The sequence below is a fragment of the Lagopus muta genome, chromosome 2 (genome assembly GCF_023343835.1).
Source record: "Lagopus muta isolate bLagMut1 chromosome 2, bLagMut1 primary, whole genome shotgun sequence".
In the NCBI taxonomy this organism is placed as follows: domain Eukaryota; kingdom Metazoa; phylum Chordata; class Aves; order Galliformes; family Phasianidae; genus Lagopus; species Lagopus muta.
Genome location: NC_064434.1, coordinates 6,875,782 through 6,893,008, shown reverse-complemented (window position 1 = coordinate 6,893,008; position 17,227 = coordinate 6,875,782). Strand labels below are relative to the sequence as shown.

General features: G+C 39.3%; 1 protein-coding gene across 1 annotated transcript; it reads right to left on the bottom strand.

Moving 5' to 3' along the window:
- Nucleotides 1–2,592: 2,592 nt before the first annotated feature.
- Nucleotides 2,593–17,227, bottom strand: LOC125690098 (WD repeat and coiled-coil-containing protein-like). Its single transcript, XM_048938084.1, has 3 exons — nt 15,305–17,227; nt 7,177–7,297; nt 2,593–3,192 (listed from the first exon to the last, which is right to left on the bottom strand). The coding sequence occupies exons 1-3, from the start codon at nt 17,225–17,227 to the stop codon at nt 3,026–3,028; spliced, it is 2,211 nt and encodes a 736-aa protein (XP_048794041.1). The 3' UTR covers nt 2,593–3,025.

Here is a 17,227-nt window from a genome sequence, read left to right as displayed (position 1 = left end):
AGGTAAGTTTCAGCTATAATTTGCAGCAGATTGTACTTGAAAGTAATGACATACTAGCACCTAAAATATACCAGGTTGTGTATAAATGTGCCGGGTAAAGATGCAGAGGAATTTAAATGGAACTTCAAATTTTCTGGTATGCTCTTTATTCCCCACAAGGGAAGGAGGAGCTGGTATACCATGAAGCATTCCGAGTGCCACCAGTGTGACACACTGAGTGCAACTGTTAAGCTCTGGCTTCTAATTTAAGTCCCAAGGTTCCTTAGCTTTCCTTTGTTTAAATTATGAAAGAGACTTCCCCACAGGGTGACTCTAGGCAGGAGTCAGCACAGCTATTCCTCCTCCTCATTGCTTTCCTGGAGGAGCCCGAGCTTTCTGCTGAGCCTGAAGAGGGGTTCAGTCCCTTCACAACGCAGAGGTCACCCAAACAGCTCTTCCCTTTTTTCTGTTTTGGCCACCGGATATAAAATAGCCTTGCTGGAGGAAGGTGAATGCTTCCCAATCTGTGTTTTTCTCCTTTTCACAGCCTACGGTCTGCTCAGCTGAGCCCAGACTCGTTTTATCTTTCCACATGCCTTTTGCATTGTTTGTGCAAAAATCTTCTGTACAGCTTGTGCTTAATAGAACAGTCTTCTATCTCTCTACTTCACTGATTCTCCATCTGTTCTCCATCCAAACCAAAGCTGAAAATTTATCCTCTGCTTTGCATAAATCCCTTCTGCGCTTCCTCCAGTGCTTTTATTACTTTCAATTTTAAATTTACAGCCCTGTGATAGACACTATATAAAATACTTCTGCACTGGATCCCTAAATCATTACCTGTAAACAAATATTTCTTCGCTTAGGAGTCATTTAGTTGTAATTGCATGCATATGATTTAAACATTTTCAAATTGATTTAGATGTGCGTGATGTGTGTTCAGAAGCATGGAAGGTGTTGCTGTTTTTTAATGTATTAATTTGTCATTGATTGTAAAGAACGCTTCTCCTAAGCCGTCCTGTGCAATTCTCAATGTCCTCAAATGAGAACTGGGGTCCCCATTTGCAATTAGACTAATTGTGCTGAGTAACAATAATGCCTTCAGACAGACTGGTTCCTACTTTGGTCCATGAATCATACAGCAAGGGAAAACAATGTCCCCGAATTATAACAAATAAAAAAAAGTTTGTTAAACATCACAGAATTGAGTTTTTGAACCTAACAGTCAGCTATGCCCTGAAACTAATTGTTCTGTCATCTGAAAGTTTGTTGGCCTCCTTTTATCTCCAGTGAACCAAACCAAACTTTGATAGCCATTCTGGCACAGAAGCTCTTTTCATTCCTGTTCTCAACATTCAGATCGTTTCGTAGAAAAGCAGCACATACACAATTAAAATGGTAGCGTGGCAGGCTGACATTGAAATGTCTAGTGATAATTATACGTTCGGAGGCAGCTTTGATGCACACACTTCCTGATCTTAATAGTTAAGATTTCCCCCCTTGGTTGCCGTGATGGCACTAAGGCATGAAGTTGACAAAAGGTGGAACACAAGTATTCCTCCAACAAGGAATCCTTTGGAATAATACATATCACAAACTCAAAGAAACTATGGAGTACAGATGGAAGTGCGTTGGTGTGTAACCAACCTGGGAGGCTCAGCCCTGGTTTTGTTCAATTTTGTATGTTCATAGTGTGGATCTGTGCCATATAACACACATTTTGTGTTTCAACAGCCTCGTGTAAGTGGACCAACCTGTGGGCTATCACCATTCCCTTTAGAAGGCAATACTTGTCCAAAAACATTTCCTTTAGTTCTTCCCTTAGTTTAGCCTAAATATTCTTATAAAATATATCCTTCCATCATTTCTAGTTAATTACAATTTAAGTTTACTTGGCCCCAGGCCTATATATTTTAAGCACCAGATTCTGCTGTGAGACACGAGGATGTTGTTCAAATATATTTTGCTTCTTCAAAATACGTTACATGAGTTAGAAATCTGGCAGTACAAATACACCCAGCTACATCTCACACCTGAGCTTGAAGGCTTGTTAGAATGATGATGTCTCAGTCTCTGGGAAGACGTTTGCATGAGAAGGACATTACTTATTTCAATGAATTGAAACTGTTCTCAGAGCGAGGTTCATCTGAATAAATGTAAATGTCTGAATTCAGAGCAGTCACACCAGCTTGCTTTGCAGCCACTAGAAAGGAACAGGCACTTAATTACTTATTTAATAGGGATGGCTCACCATGACCAGTATTAGAAACTATGGTAGGACACGAATAATCTGCTATAGGGGTGTTTTCCTTTATTTGTCTGATCATACAGGATGGCAAGTTCAGCACAGATGTCTGCATTTAGCCAAATGACATTTACACTCAATGTCTTTGATCTTTAATTTACCTGACAAGTTGTTTCTTTTTTTTCCTTTCTCTTCAGTGTGCATGTATAAATCTCCATGCTGTGTGAGACAGTGACAGGACGCAGTGATGCAGCTGTATTTGTAGCTGAACATTTTCACGTTAGAATTACGCATTTCTGAAAATGTTGCAGGTTTCCATGGGACCCATAGGAACTTCATATAGAGCCAAAAAGTGCTTTCCCCTCTCTTTTTGCAGTTTTCCTTAGTATAAATGCTCGTTAGTAGCACTTTCTCCAGCTTTTGTGTGGGCTGTACTCCCATATTGGTTAGGCTGGTTTTTACTGCATGATTTTCAGCATACTGTTGTTTCTCCCAGAACATCCTGACCACAATTGGAGTCTTGTCACTGCTCCAGTCCACTGGCAGTCATTAATAACAAAACGTTATTAATAACAATAACACTGGTAAACTCCATTCTAGGTCTGATCATTCTGAAGACATCATGAGGGTGCAGTCAACCCTAGGACTCAGCTATTGTGTGACCGTGCCCCAGACTTTAGTCCAAATATATTGAAAGTAGTGAAGACAACTTTCTAGTCATTCAGTGTCTGATGCCACAGAACATCTCTGTATTGCTTCAGCAAAAAAAAAAGGGGGTCATTGGTGTTTTTTGGTGAGCTCTTATGTCACTCTGCTTGGTGGCTGCATTAAACTGCCCTTTTTGTAGGAGTGACGGCCGCAGACTTCTGAACTGTCAGTTCCATCCCTTATGATGATGTCCTGTCTTGCTTTGAATATTAATGGCACAAAGCCGTCCTTGTCTGCAGTGAGCACGATCCAAGAAGAGCCTACAAAAGTTAAGCAAAAAAGAAAATGAGTGCACTGCTCTGGTTATATAAATTGCACAGTGATGCTTTAAAACAGTCATCTGGCACATGAGCAGAGTGGGCTTCCTTTTGCACTAAGCCTCATTACCTTCATGGCATTAAGACCTGGCAGTCCGTGCTAAACACACCTTTGTATAAATGCAAAGGGAGGCAAAATGAAAGCTCTTGAAAGTTTTAAGGCATTTTGTACCTTATCACAGCATCACAGAATGGCCAGGGTTGGAAGGGAGCTCAAGGATCATGAAGCTCCAACCCCCTGCCACACGCAGGGCCACCAACCTCCACATTTCATAGCAGCCCAGGCTGCCCAGGGCCCCATCCAACCTGGCCTTGAACACCTCCAGGGATGGACGGGGCATCCACAGCCTCTGTGGGAAGCTTATTCCAGCACCTCACCACTCTCGTATCAAACCCTATTGAACTTAAGTGGAAAAAAAACACATATCTTTGCCAGTTCTGATAAACAATGAGTATCTCCATTTTCTGAAACCTCAGACAGCCTTTCCATGCCAACTTTGATCCACCCCTGCTTCTCCCATTTGCTCATCTGCTGTACCCAAACAATGAAGCACAGAATTGCAGGGATTTGAAGTCTTTAGCCATTTCTACACACCACTGAAAAGAGCCTGGCCTCAAACAGTTGCCTCCCACACTTCAGATATTTATGACCACTGATCAGATCAATCTTCTCTTCAGATCCAGGCCTCCCAGCCTTTCCTCATACAGGATATGCTCCAGGCCCTTTATCATCCTTGTCGCCCCCCACTGGACTCCTTCTAGGAGTTGGCAAAGAAAATGTTTGCACTGTATTTATTCTAGAGGAAAATAGGGGTTTTCTTCTCCTACATTAAGCCAGGGTTGTGCAGTATGCTTACAAATTCATATAGCAAATGGAAGTTACAGCTCGATGATTTACAGAATTGATACTATAAATTTTTTCATTCTTTAATTATTAATCAGAACTTTTCATAGAGAAGAGACTGAACAAAATTCAAATGATATTTTTCATGTGTTTGTTTTGTGTGGGTTTTTTTTTTTTTTTTGCTGAAAAAAAAAGAGACAAGATTACATGAAAAAGACATCCAAATCATTCAGGTTTACTTTCTATATCGCAGAGGAACAGAAATTAAACGTAACCCTTCAATTTTACCTTCCTTTGAAAGTAAGTTTGGAAATGAAGCGATCTGCACTATTTTTTCTCTAATGATTCATCTGTTTCCTGATGGATGCTGCAGCTGTTACAGAAAATTCTGTCTTTTGTTCAGTTTGACATTTTGTGGAAAGGAAAAAAATGCAAACAAACTGTAGCAGCTGGTAAGCATTGCAGGAGCCTTGGTGTCACACGCTGCTCTTGGAGAGCATGATCCTGTTGTGGCTGGGTGCTGCCATTGGCTGGGATTTGAGGTAAAGAAAGCCTTGTTACAGTTGCTGTTCAGATTTTTATTTTGGGGACATAAAACTGTTTTTAAAAAGAATGTGGAATAAGAAAATGTAGGGGATATAGGCTTAGTTTTGGTCATAACAAACCATTATACTGGAGAAAGCAAATCTCTCCTCCTTATACCATTAAGAGAGCACCTTTCCAGGCTGCACTATTCCACGTTGTCATGTCACCTGTTACATCATAAGAAGATTGTCATTCCAAACCACGAATCTTTAATCTTCTGCTCTTAATACTTTCTTATTCTGGACAGTCTTCTGATTCTGAAAACAATGGGCCTAGAAGTGGAAATTCTGCCATCCAAACTGGTAATTACATTGGTGGTCAAATTAATAAAGCATATTCTTTTTCTCGTACTCTTAGGACTTTTTATTTTCACCTGTTGAAACATTTGAAGTTCACTGTGTAATTGCTAACACTTGCTTTGAAGCATAACCCACATAATATATATATTGAAGGCAGGAAAATCTTATGTTGAATACATTTTCCTTTTGCTATGCCAGGTTCTTACCATGATAAGCTTCAGAAAAGAGTGACTTTTAATGTAGTGTGCTAATACCAGGGCTCTGTGTGGCAGGTTATATTTAGTACAGGTAATGATATTATAGTTCTGGACTTAACGTACACATGATGAGGCCAAGCTCATTGCTCTTACAACTGTTATGATCTTAATAGCTTCGCCGTGGGTATAAATTTGGTCTGCAGTTATCAGCTTCTTTATTTCCATATATTCAAGTTTAAGTGTATATTCATAGCTAAAAAAATGCAGGACTGCCACTGCAGTATAAGCACGCTCTTGATTACATCTCTTTTAATTGTAAAATGTTAAAGAATGGGAGTGACATTTTTAAACGCCAAATTTAATATTCAAGCATAGCGGCGAAGGAAAGGTTTAGGAATTTAAACCTCTACTGATTGTAAGTGAATGAAGAGATACATAACAACCTCTGCCCAGAACCTGATAGTTCTTCAGGATTATGGGGAGTTTCAGAGTGATTCTTGATTCAGTCTTTCTTTCTGCTGGCAACAGATCTGATTTCTGAAACGCCAAGCAGCACAGTGAAGAGGCAGAGGGGCAGAGGAACACGTTAGGGTTCTGAGGTCTAACTCAGGAAATCGTAGAGTTCTACTAACTTAATAATCAGTCGTCTCATTGAGCTGAAAATAAGCATTCTCCATCCCATCACTTATCATTTTCATACTGAATAATGGGCCATGAAAACCTGGTTTCATTATGGGCATTTCCTTCCAAAATCAAGAAGTGGAAATACAAGCCAAAAATTACATTCTTCTTGCCCTGCAAAAGATAGCATTATCTACATTGCATTATCACAGAAGCCTGCTGAAAAATAGATTCAGGCCTTTGTAGCAAGTGAAGGTTTTTTATCATGGAATCATAGAACGGCCTGGGTTGAAAAGGACCGCAATGATCATTCAGTTTCAAGCCCCTGCTATGTGCAAGGTCGCCAACCACCAGACCAGGCTGCCCTGGTCTTTTCATATCGGCCTTCACTGTATGTACAGTGTTAAGAGAGACTGCCTTCAAAAATACAGAAGCTGCATATCCTTATATTCTGGAGCAACTCTCAGAAAGCCAGGGAAAAACTGAAATATCCCAGTATGCCTAGGTGAAAGGCACTTTCCTGATCTGTAGTATGTATGTAGCCTTCTTATCAATTAGCCTATTACATGCCAGTCATTTGGAAAATCAGAGTGTTATTACTGGCCTTTTCATTTTGCTTTCACCAAGAGTCAAATTCAGTTCTGGCTGTACTGATTGAGCCGACGGGTCTCAGCCTGCAGGGGCTAAGGGCCAAGACAGTGAGTTACTTGTGGATCTCTCCGTGGGGAAACAGTGCAAGCAGATCGTAATTACAGCCAATACTTTGTACCTCAAGATCTTGATCTGTCTAGGCTGAGATGAGAAAAGCCTTTAGAAGTATCATAGAGCAATGGCTAAGAAAAATAATCTGTATATTGCTGAGAAAGCAGCATGCATGAACAGACAGGGACAAGGTAATTCAGTGACCAGTCTGGGGCTGGCTTTCCCCTAGTAGTGTCTGCATTTATAAGTTAATCGGTGGTGGTGGCAAATGTGTGGGGGGAAAATTAGAGCACTGAGCTTTGCTGTTTGTCTTAGAGTCAAAGAATCCCAAATGCTACACGACACAAATCTGTTGCGTTCCAAGAATGAATTTTCCCCCAGCCTATTCCTTATTGTCAGGTGTGGGACATGTTGTGCAGATAGAAAAGGCAGAATACCAAAAGGTCTCATAAGGAAGAATTTCTGTTTCCATATAATGCAGCGGACTGATTATTTTCTCAGTCTTCCTCTGCAGAGGCATCCAACATATCACTCCGGTAATGGGTAGCTCTGCAATTACTTAGCATTTAAGTGAATTTAGCTCTCACCATTTTCTACAGTACGAGATAATTACCACAAATGCCTCATTTACACTAAAAATCTCAGTTGAAACCAGATACTTGAAATAGAAAGAACGTACCGTGTTTCATTTCAATAATGGTCAGGTCAAACAGCTGCTGGACTAAATTCAAATGGATCTTGCCATCACAGAGGAGAACATCTTTTGTTTCTTCAGTAATTGCTCCATTTGAAAAATTTTTCTTCAAACACATATATGCAAAAGAAAAGATCTCGTTAAAGGCTTAGATATTTTACCAGAGTTCTTCTAACCATTGCTCTACTCACAGTCCTTTCAGTTCTTGAATAATTTTGCTTTTTTTTTTCTCTGTTATTGCTACAGTTTATCAATGCCACAACCTCATAGTCCCACGTGAAGAAGCGTTTGCCTCTTTGGTTTTTGCTTTTTGTGCTTACGCAGCTCAAAACTGCTTGGTCTGTGATATGTAATGTATTAGGCCACGCATACTTGTGTCCATTGGGCCCTTCTGCCTTAATGGTCAGTTCAGTGAAAGGGAATATATGGTAACGAGTAGAAAGTAGCTTAGATCTTACACTGCCAAAGCCAGCGCTCTGCTCGCTATCAGTGCTACATGTGGGTGTTCATTATAATCATCATTCAGCTATTCCACCCCAGTAAAATCCCCCATTTCTGGCACGGAGAGAATTTCATGGAGACAATCTCTTTGAAAAGCTGTCACAACAATCTAGCTTGGAAACTGTATGGCTTTTTTGTTTTTTAATAGAGAGAATACATGGATTCACTTCCCTGGAAGCTGCTCTAACATTCACAAAAAATACACTTTAAAGGTAAAGCTGGCATAGTTGAGGTGGCATCTGTGAAGTTTATCTGGTCTTGAGAATTGACAACATTATGTTCTGTCATTCAGATTACTACAAAGTGCAAGGACCACAGAATAGCTGACTTAATATTAGTATGGGATGAATATATATTTGCATTTACAACTTCCTGCTATCTTTTGAAAGTCAGTCTTAACATTAAAACTTTTCCAGTGACTTAATGCCATTATAAAAATATTTGAGTCAGCCATTTGCTTCTAAACAACCTTGCTCTACTTTTGCTCTGCCAATTTCATTTGGATCTTTCCTCTCCACACTTTCCACCAATATAACAGAACTTTGTCGTTTTTAGGTCTCTTCAAATTATGTGGCATTACATTCTATCGAACCTAAATACAATTGAAACTCAATGGACTGGATTTTCAGCACAAGCACATGCATTGCTTTTGCACTCCAAAGATGCTATTTGCCTGTACAGGTATTTCATTGGTACAGAGCTTTTCATTGCTGCATAAAGTGGATCAGTATATCTAACAACTATTTCATTTTCCCAATCTCAGGATAAAATACCAGCGTTTATTCAGACTTGTACCTCAATTAATGAATTATAAAAAGAGGTGGGCTTCAACTGAGACAAGTACCCAAGTGATTTTTTTCATTAGATATGCATCAGCTCAAAAGTAATCAGAAAATAATCTAGCTGTGCCTCTGTTGACTTGCAAGCAGTTGAATGGATGTGGATGACTTTGTTCTAGAATGATTTCTACTTAACCATGCAAGTTACTTTAATGGCCTTTAGAAATAGAAGACTTTTTTGCATACACAAAACCACACAGTATTTCATTTTTATCCTTTCCTATGGTTCTACAGTTTTTCAAGTACAGACATCAAAGCTTACATTTCAGAGGTGCTTGTCTTTCATCTCTTTGGGGCCTTCATATTGATTCTCCTGTCTTTGTCACATGCTCCTGCTCATCACGTTAAACGTGATCACAGTTACATTTTATTTTTGTCTGCTGACAAATTCTGCTCAAGATTTTTTCTTTTTCTCTCTTCTGTTTGTTAGTTTCTTTTGTTTAACGTTTGCTTTAAGCGATGATAGCATTTCTCTTTGAGGAGTATGTTCACACACGTGTGCTTTCTTGAGAGCTGTGTAACTGCTTTTATTCTCTTTTTATAGAAGATCAAACCATTACACCAGAAGATTAAGAGATTTACTCAAGGTCATGCAGGTAATTTGTGACAAAGTTAGAAGCACAAATGAAATCTCACTTTAGTACTTGCCATTTTCATGCCTTAACCCAACAACAATTTTCTGGTCAAATCTCAATTTAATTGTCCACTTCCTAAAATATGTATCTGTTTTGCAGTGCTGCTGTTAATCTCCAGCAGAAGCAGACAAGGACTTGAAGATTTCATATTTAAAGCCCTTACTGTTGGTTGTTTCATTCTAAATCAAAGTTTATTGGTGTACTTAGCACACATTAACCACAGAATAAACAAATATATTTCCACATACTCGAGTGGATACTTTCAGATAAAGTTTCTGTTGCCAAATTCCTGTAGTCTTTCAGGTCCAACCCTCCCTCAACAAAAATCCAACAGAAACAAACCATCAATTCAACAACTGCTTTCCTTCATCTGTGTCAGCCTGCCCCTCGATCATTTTTTATAGCCTACAAAGGATCTTCTGGGCTGCAGCCAGCCGGTCACAGTGTTGCCAATCTGTCTTTCAAAATTCTTGTTTTGGAATACAAATATATATGGGAAGAAAATAATTTATTAAGGCCAAAAAAAAAACCAAAAAGGTTCCTGGATTAGGTGCTGTACACTCTATGACTGCATAATAAATAGCCTTCTTTTATAGCTTTGATTGCATCCTGCTGAGCAGCCAGCCAATTCTGCCCCCAGGGCCTTCTGTCTACGTATCTTTTATTTTCTAACTCACAGCCTACAATTACCTGGATGCAAAGATCATCTTTGTGAACTTAAATTCAATGACTGATGAAACTGTGATATCCTTCATGATACTACCAACCAAAAATGTTTTGTACTAACCTTGGGTTAGTAACTGCATGCAGTTTGAATGTGTTTTTCTTGCGCATGGATGTCTAGAAATGCAAACTCCAGATGAAACCTCACACTGCATTTCTTTCTGTATGTACCTCCCCAGTGTATCAAAAAACTGCCTTTATTCTTTTCATAAACTTATCATCTTCCTGATGGACTCTTGTCTTGCATTCACTCAACACGTGCAAGCCTTTCTCTTTCTCAGCTGCTTCCAGACAGTATCCAGTTTACAGCATCAATTTTTGCTCTTAATACTGGTATTTCCACTATGCACTTCAAACCAGTTCATTTCAATCCATTTTTATTATTCTAGATGTTAAGGACATCAAATTATAGGTGTGATATCTTGATCCTCTATTGAAAATTCTACCAACATTAGGCCATAAAGAGATTCTAATGGCTTATCACAAAAGTGGTTGGTGACCCTGCATGTAGCAGGGGGGTTGAAACTAGATGATCATTGTGGTCCTTTTCAACCCAGGTTATTCTATGATTCTGTGAAACTTTTAAATTAGCCTGAAGATTGATCATAGGCAAATCCAAAAGTAAATTTATTCCATTTTCTTTTATAATACTACAATCATGTCCTATACTGTTCCCAGCCAATTTTTAACTACAGAACCACAGAATCATAGGGATTGGAAGAGACCTCGAGAGATCAGAGTCCAAACCCCCTGCTAAAGCAGGTAACCATCTTTCACTTCTTCTATTAATCCCAATTCTCTGCTGTCAAACCAATAATTTTCCCTACGGCACAATTTTGAGTGCTGTGTTGAACCACAGATATTTTAAATGTTCTTCATATCTTTTGTGTTCATAATCTGTTCTTTTATAAAGGAGAAATATCAGGTTAGTCAGTCCTATCTATGCACTGTTAGATGAAGAAGGGCTGTAGTTGCCTAGAACTCTGTTTTCTTTTTCTTACACCCTCGATTTCAGCTCTTTGGTTTGTGTTTCATTGCAACTTCAGTTGTGATGCCTTAGTACCTATTAGTCAGCTCGCTCTTGCTTTGCCCCCGCACTCATTGTGTGGGATGCAAGACAGCTGTCAAATCATATAAACATGGGAGATCCGACCAAGAAGACAATGAAAGATAATTGAATGGCTGAGGAAGAGCACTGAAGAGGAATAAGAATTGTGATTTCTGATATTCAAGGCACTGCCTGTCTGGAAGCTTTGTGCAGCATTGCTACAGGTACCAGTCCAGACTGCCTGGGCTGCTTCCCTTTCCATGAGTTCCGCTTTTGGCGGATCCTGATTTTATTTTGGTGGAGTTCTCAGTATCCCCACAAGCCCTTAAGTGAGACATTCCAACTGCGACCCTATAAAATGTGAGAGAAGTATAAGCCTGTCAAATGTTTAGAAGAGATTTGAGGTGCTCAGGGGTGCTTAAATCCCAGTGCAGTTTGCATTTATAGCACACAGAAGGACTTCAGCTCTTCCGATGATACAACGTTAGGACTTCTCTGCTCTTGGCTCCCTGCTGATAGTTCTACAATTAATGTTTTGGTGCCTCGTTATCTAAGATACACCTTATTCCCTCATGCATCCTGATCTTCCAGAGCTGTTCTTAAAAAAAAAGAAAAAACTTGAATCTTAACTTTCTTTCAGTACAAAAACTTGGCTACAGTTTTGACATTACATATTCCTTTCTCTTTTGCGTCTATGTATCTGCCAACCAAATGATCTGGCCTAATAAAAAGTGTCACATCTCCTGTGCAGACCCTGCTTGTCTGCTATTGATCACTTTCACAGCAGTGTCATCAGAATTTGTTCTTAACAGATCCTCCAATCTTTGCTCAAAATGTTGTCCATGCATTAATCACACCTCGTCTTGGCTACTGCAGGTCTTTTATGGTCCTCCTAAATCTCTCCCTTCTAAACTTCGAGATTAGTTCTTACTCTGGGGAGCAGTCAGAACACCTTCCTCTTCCATCATTTTCATGACTTTCTTTTATTGCTCAATTCAAGCCAAAATTGTCCTTTGGTTTTTCAGGAGGTTCATGCTCTTCTTATAACTGATCATTCAAGTTTCTCCTTATGTCTTTGCCCACTTTCCTGTCACCATTGTGCAGTCCTCCTCCTTTACTCTATTTATTTGTATTAAAAAGAAAATAAAAAATTAGTTGGATGTGTTTGGACCCCTTCTATTCATCTCCCAGCTCTGCATAAAAACTTTTATTTCACAGCTGACCTTGTCAATAAAATTTCCTATAGTGAATTACAGAAAGATATCAGAAAAGGACAAATTGATTTGTATACAATTGTTGACCAAGGTTAAGAAAGGGAAATCCTGGTGACTATTGCTGAAAAGAAGTTTATTTCCAGTTTAATCATGAAATACATGCTTTCAGCAATACAGATTTTTGACACAGTGCTGCTTGTGTGCAAAATGTAGGAGTTTTGCGATACTCCTCAGATAAGAAAGAATCTGATTCCTTCTGGAGAGGTTTGCCTCAATGCCATTATTTTCAAATCCAGATTGGCTTTATTTCCACTGTAATTAGCTTTTGAATGAGGCTAGTTTAAATATTCTGCAGCTGTTTCTTTTCTGGGAGATGGATGAGAAAATGGATAAGAAAAGTATCTTTTTTTTTTGCAAAATGAAACAGAAATAAATTCCCTCACTTCTTTTTTTCTTGTTAAATAGTATCTTCTTATTGCATCTGTCTGTCTGCCCTCCCACGCGAGCCTGAATCACAAGTCTGTATGTGATGAAAGAGCAATAATATTTGCTTTTCAGGGTTGAATGATCAAATCACCTCTGGTGGCTGGATGCTATTACACAAGTGATAGTGCGGTGACATTTCCGAAGTGTGAGTGATCATGTTTTTCTTTTATGGCCGTGAGCTACAAAGCATATAAATTCTGGTAGCGCTGCATGGACGTGACTTCAGAGAAATTATGGGCAGGCTGGCAGTAACAGGATAAACAAAGGTTTTGAAGACTATTTAGTAAGCAGATATTATGAATTATTAAGTAACATACATTCTGGTTTATGTTAGGGTTTTCTAAGCAGAACTGGAATCTTTCTGGACGTCAATACTGCTTCTGCACAGCAGTGTTCATAACTGACCGTTAATTACAGCTGCTTTTTTTTTTTTTTCCATAATGTTTTAAACTTTTACATTTGTAATGTGTAAATGTGGTTATGTAGTATCGATCATTATGCTTAATAGAACAAAGGATTTCTCAATCAAGATTGGGCCTCTGCTGTGCTGGGGATTATGCAAACACTTAAGAAGACGCAGACTTGGCACCAAAAATTGACAGATAATGGCCATATTATGGACTGGACTGCAGTGTTCCTGAAGTTTAGAATGTTTTCCACTGGCTGATATTTATATTATAAGGCAATAAAGCTATTTCCTGACTCTCTGCACTGTGAACAGTGCCTGGCTGGAACCCACAGCCCAGCTGCTCTCTGAGCTCCCGGAGCGCTAATCAACTCCTGGAGGAGAATCAAGGTTCAGATGTCTCAATGCAAACTAATCAAAACAACTTTTTTCTGAAAAAAATTATTAGCTGCCTACGAAGCAAATATTTCCTTCTCTGTCTGGAGACCTTTTTGCCGTCAGTCTATTTTTCATTATCTTTTGGCATCATTTTGTGATCCTGTTAGACTTCAGAAGAGAAGCGGAGCTATGCAAAGCATTATAAGTGAGGCTCAAACAGAAAAGCTATGTGTCTTGGAAAGCCATGAAGTGGCACTTTTTCTGAGTCATTATAATGTAGTACTAGAGGGGCTTTCTTCTGGCTCAATGCAAAATTAACCTGCTTAGAGAAATAAGAGACTGCTTTTCTAAATGTAGTTAGTCTGGCAGTATCTTAGGCGTGCTGGCTTTATTATCTTTGTCTTATTCCCAAAGAGATAAACTGGAAAATTATTTCTTACTGCATGTGTAAGTCAACACGTGCACAGTGAATTCAGATTAATGTTAGGTGTCACAACCAGAACTTTTCTTTGGAAAGGTTAATCCTATCAAATCCAAGAGATTGAGCTGCTTGTAAAATAAATAAATTGACTTATATTAAGAAAACAGTATTAATTTGAACATGCTGGAGAACAGAAGAGCATGCTTCTTGGCAAACAAAATCCTAAATTACTTTCAAAAGGCATCTTGTTTTTTTCACCAGAATTCATATAATATATCAAAGTTATGGTGCTAATTCAGATCAAAAGCTTTGCTTTCATCCAGTCTACTTAGCATACAAGAATCTGCTAAAATGCCACATGAACAATTGCTAAGAACTAATGAATATTTTTGAATGGAGTCACGGTTCCCTTAATGAGTGTTTAAGGAGGGATATTTAGATGTCTGTATTATCCTTCCAAGTGAAAGGAGGCTGTATAGCTGTGAGTCAAATCTGTTCAAGAAACAGGTACTTTGGCATCGTCACTGTGAAACAAATGTATTACTTGGCATAATTTTTTTGCTCATCTTGTAATAGATAAGCATCCATTTGAAATTGGCATCAACATCCTGTAAGGAATCCCAGTTTTAGCAGCAACACAATGAGTATTAGCACAACCAAAACTATTATCAGTATAATATCAGTATTACTGCTAATAATGCTAAGAATTATAGCAAGAAATTACTGCTATGTTCCCAAGTTGAAATTCTTATTGAAGCCAGTAGGAATTGTGCCAAAACAAGGGTGGGGCAGGAATTTGATTTGACATTCATATCTTTATTTAATGAAATGATAATGACATACTGGCAGATTTTTTTCTGAAAATTTGAAGTGATAAAACTTGCAAATTGATTATGTCCAGCTGTGTGAAGACTAGCGGTAAGACAAGTAGAAATAAGCCAACTTTGTATCATCTGCGTCTGAATTGTCCATAAATTGAGATTCACTACTTTGCTTCAGCCTTCATGAGAGTCCAGTTACGTTCAAATTTTGGATTTGAGCTTAGGTTTGAATCGATCAGGTTTCTAGCAGGGATGTCTAATTATGGCTACTTGTAGGCTCATCTCTACACTAAGCTAGCACATAAATATGTTTTGTACATCATTAACTGCATTACTGTTCTCTTATTCGATAGCTGCACCCAAAATCAGCTACTATGCAAGACTTGCTACGAAGTTGTGCAAAGAAGACACAGACCTCCTGTGTGAAATATCCTCTAAGTCACTCACAACATCCTTAGTTACTGTTTCAAGAATAAATCTTAATGCCATTTAAAACTAAGCTTGACGCCAAACTCAGTTTACATTTCTCATGAGTTGACAAGAATCAAACTGCCTCCTCTTGCTTTTAAGTGATACAAATAAAAGATAGTGTAAAACATCAGTGCCCCATCACAGTGTTTTTAAATTGATGAAAAGTTTACCTGGTAAGTGATATGAATGACCGGTGGCTCTTGTGAACTTGGGTAGGCTAAAGACACCCTTCTCCCGTTTTTAGCAAAGTCTGTTATTTCAGAAAGACTCAGTTGTAAGTCATTGAAACTGCCACAGAGTCTCTCTAAATTTCTAGATATGTGACTCATGCCTCTTTCACCTGGCAAATTGTTGTTTTTAGGAGAACTCGATGTTTCTTCAATTACATTGAACTGCACTTTAGGGGCAGCTGGTCTGCTGGAAAGCCTGGTAGCTGTTCCAAAACCAAGAAGAGCCATTGAACGATTGATAGGTTCAGCATCCAAAGTTTCTAAGGCAACAGAGGGGTCACCTGGGAGCTTTTTCTCATCCAAGTCACTAACACTTGATGAAGAGCTCTGCTCATAACTAGGGCTCTTCACTTCTTCGATGAGTCTTCTCCTGCCGCTGGGAGATTGAATAACTGTACTTCTTGGTATTAACAGGTCTCTGCTTTGATGTTGGTCTTCTGTGGCAAGGTTTTCAAAGAACTTTCTTTTTCCAGGTATGTTCACAGACGATACAAAGTTATAAAGCATATGCTGCTTCGTGTCTGGCAGCGTTGAAGCATCTTCTTCCAGCATCAGTTCTTTGATCATCAAGCGCATTACATACCTGTCCGAACTTGAAGATGGAATAAGACTCGGCTCAGGGAATTTCTGCTTCCCAATTAATATCAATAGGAGTTTATCTGTCAAAAAGCATAAGCCTTTTGGTCTTTCATTTTTTTCCAGCTGGATTTGTTGAATATGGGGCATGCAGGAAGAGGTTACTGAATACACCAAAACAATGTTAGAAGTATTAGAGGCTACTGCCACGATCTGAGCTCTGAGGTCAAAAGCCATTATATCAGGAACCAGAATGCCTGGGATGTTGACTTTTCTGGTGGTGGTTACCTTCCTTTCAAAAGTCACCAAAATCAGGTAAGAAGAATCTTGACCATTCATTGCTGCAGAATCTTTGCGTTTCAGAGTAATGAGAGGACTGGGATCAGACCGACGGTGATTTGCAAGGATGTGGGTTAAATCCAAAGGACCTGATGAAGAAGAAGCTATTGAATCAACAGTGCCTGATCTGTCAGAGTCTGTGGACTTTCTTCGCAGGTCCATGGAGTACTCTTCATCACCAAGTGCTGTAGTAGACTGCGAGGTTAAAGAACTAGTTTCAGCACCAGATGGCATATCAAATGCAATGCCTGCGTTCAAACCACAGATATTATCTAAAGGAAGCTCAGTAGCTACAGCAATTTGGAAATCCAGCGTGGCTTCTATAGCACAGATATAGCCTCCCACATCAAAGACTGGGCAAAAGGAGCAGGCATTTAGAGTTTTTTGAGCATCATCCCATATATAGGAATGCAGGGTGCTGCCTATAGCAACTACTAAGCGATTACCATCCTTAGTCCAGCAAGCACAGTGAATAAGCCCACTGCTTTTGATATCTGCCTTAACTCTGGTATTGTCCGTTCGAACAGTGTGCAAGACTGAAGCATCTCTTTTTGTAAGGACAGCCAAGACTTCCTTTTTTGGATGCCACACACAGCCCTGGGAAAGCAATGGGAACGGCTCACCGATTTCACAAGTCTGAGAAATCAAGGGTTTGTTTTTCTCCGCAGTGCTGTGGCCCAGCCGCCAAACGCTAACGTGCTTTTTATGCTGAACAGCAAGCAGAGCTGGGGTCTCTGTAGAGCAACACGGGCCCCAGTAAAGCCCATGCACGTGTTCAAATTGACCAACAACGCTTGAGTCTCCAAACTTCAGCTCTCCATTATGGTAGTATAAAGCAGTCAGTATCACTTGCTTCCCATCTGTCCAGGCAATTCCGTGCACAGGATGGATGGCTTGGTATAAAGCATTGAGGCCGGTTCTCAGCAGTTTCGCCTTTCCCAGCTCCAT

Excerpts from the sequence above, each read along its gene's own strand:
- LOC125690098 (XM_048938084.1), bottom strand. The coding sequence starts at position 17,227 with ATGGAGCTGGGAAAGGCGAAACTGCTGAGAACCGGCCTCAATGCTTTA. Across the intron at positions 7,298-15,304 it reads TCATTCATATCACTTACCAG|AAAAATTTTTCAAATGGAGC; the intron begins GTAAACTTTTCA and ends ATGTGTTTGAAG. Across the intron at positions 3,193-7,176 it reads CATTATTGAAATGAAACACG|GCTCTTCTTGGATCGTGCTC; the intron begins GTACGTTCTTTC and ends TAACTTTTGTAG.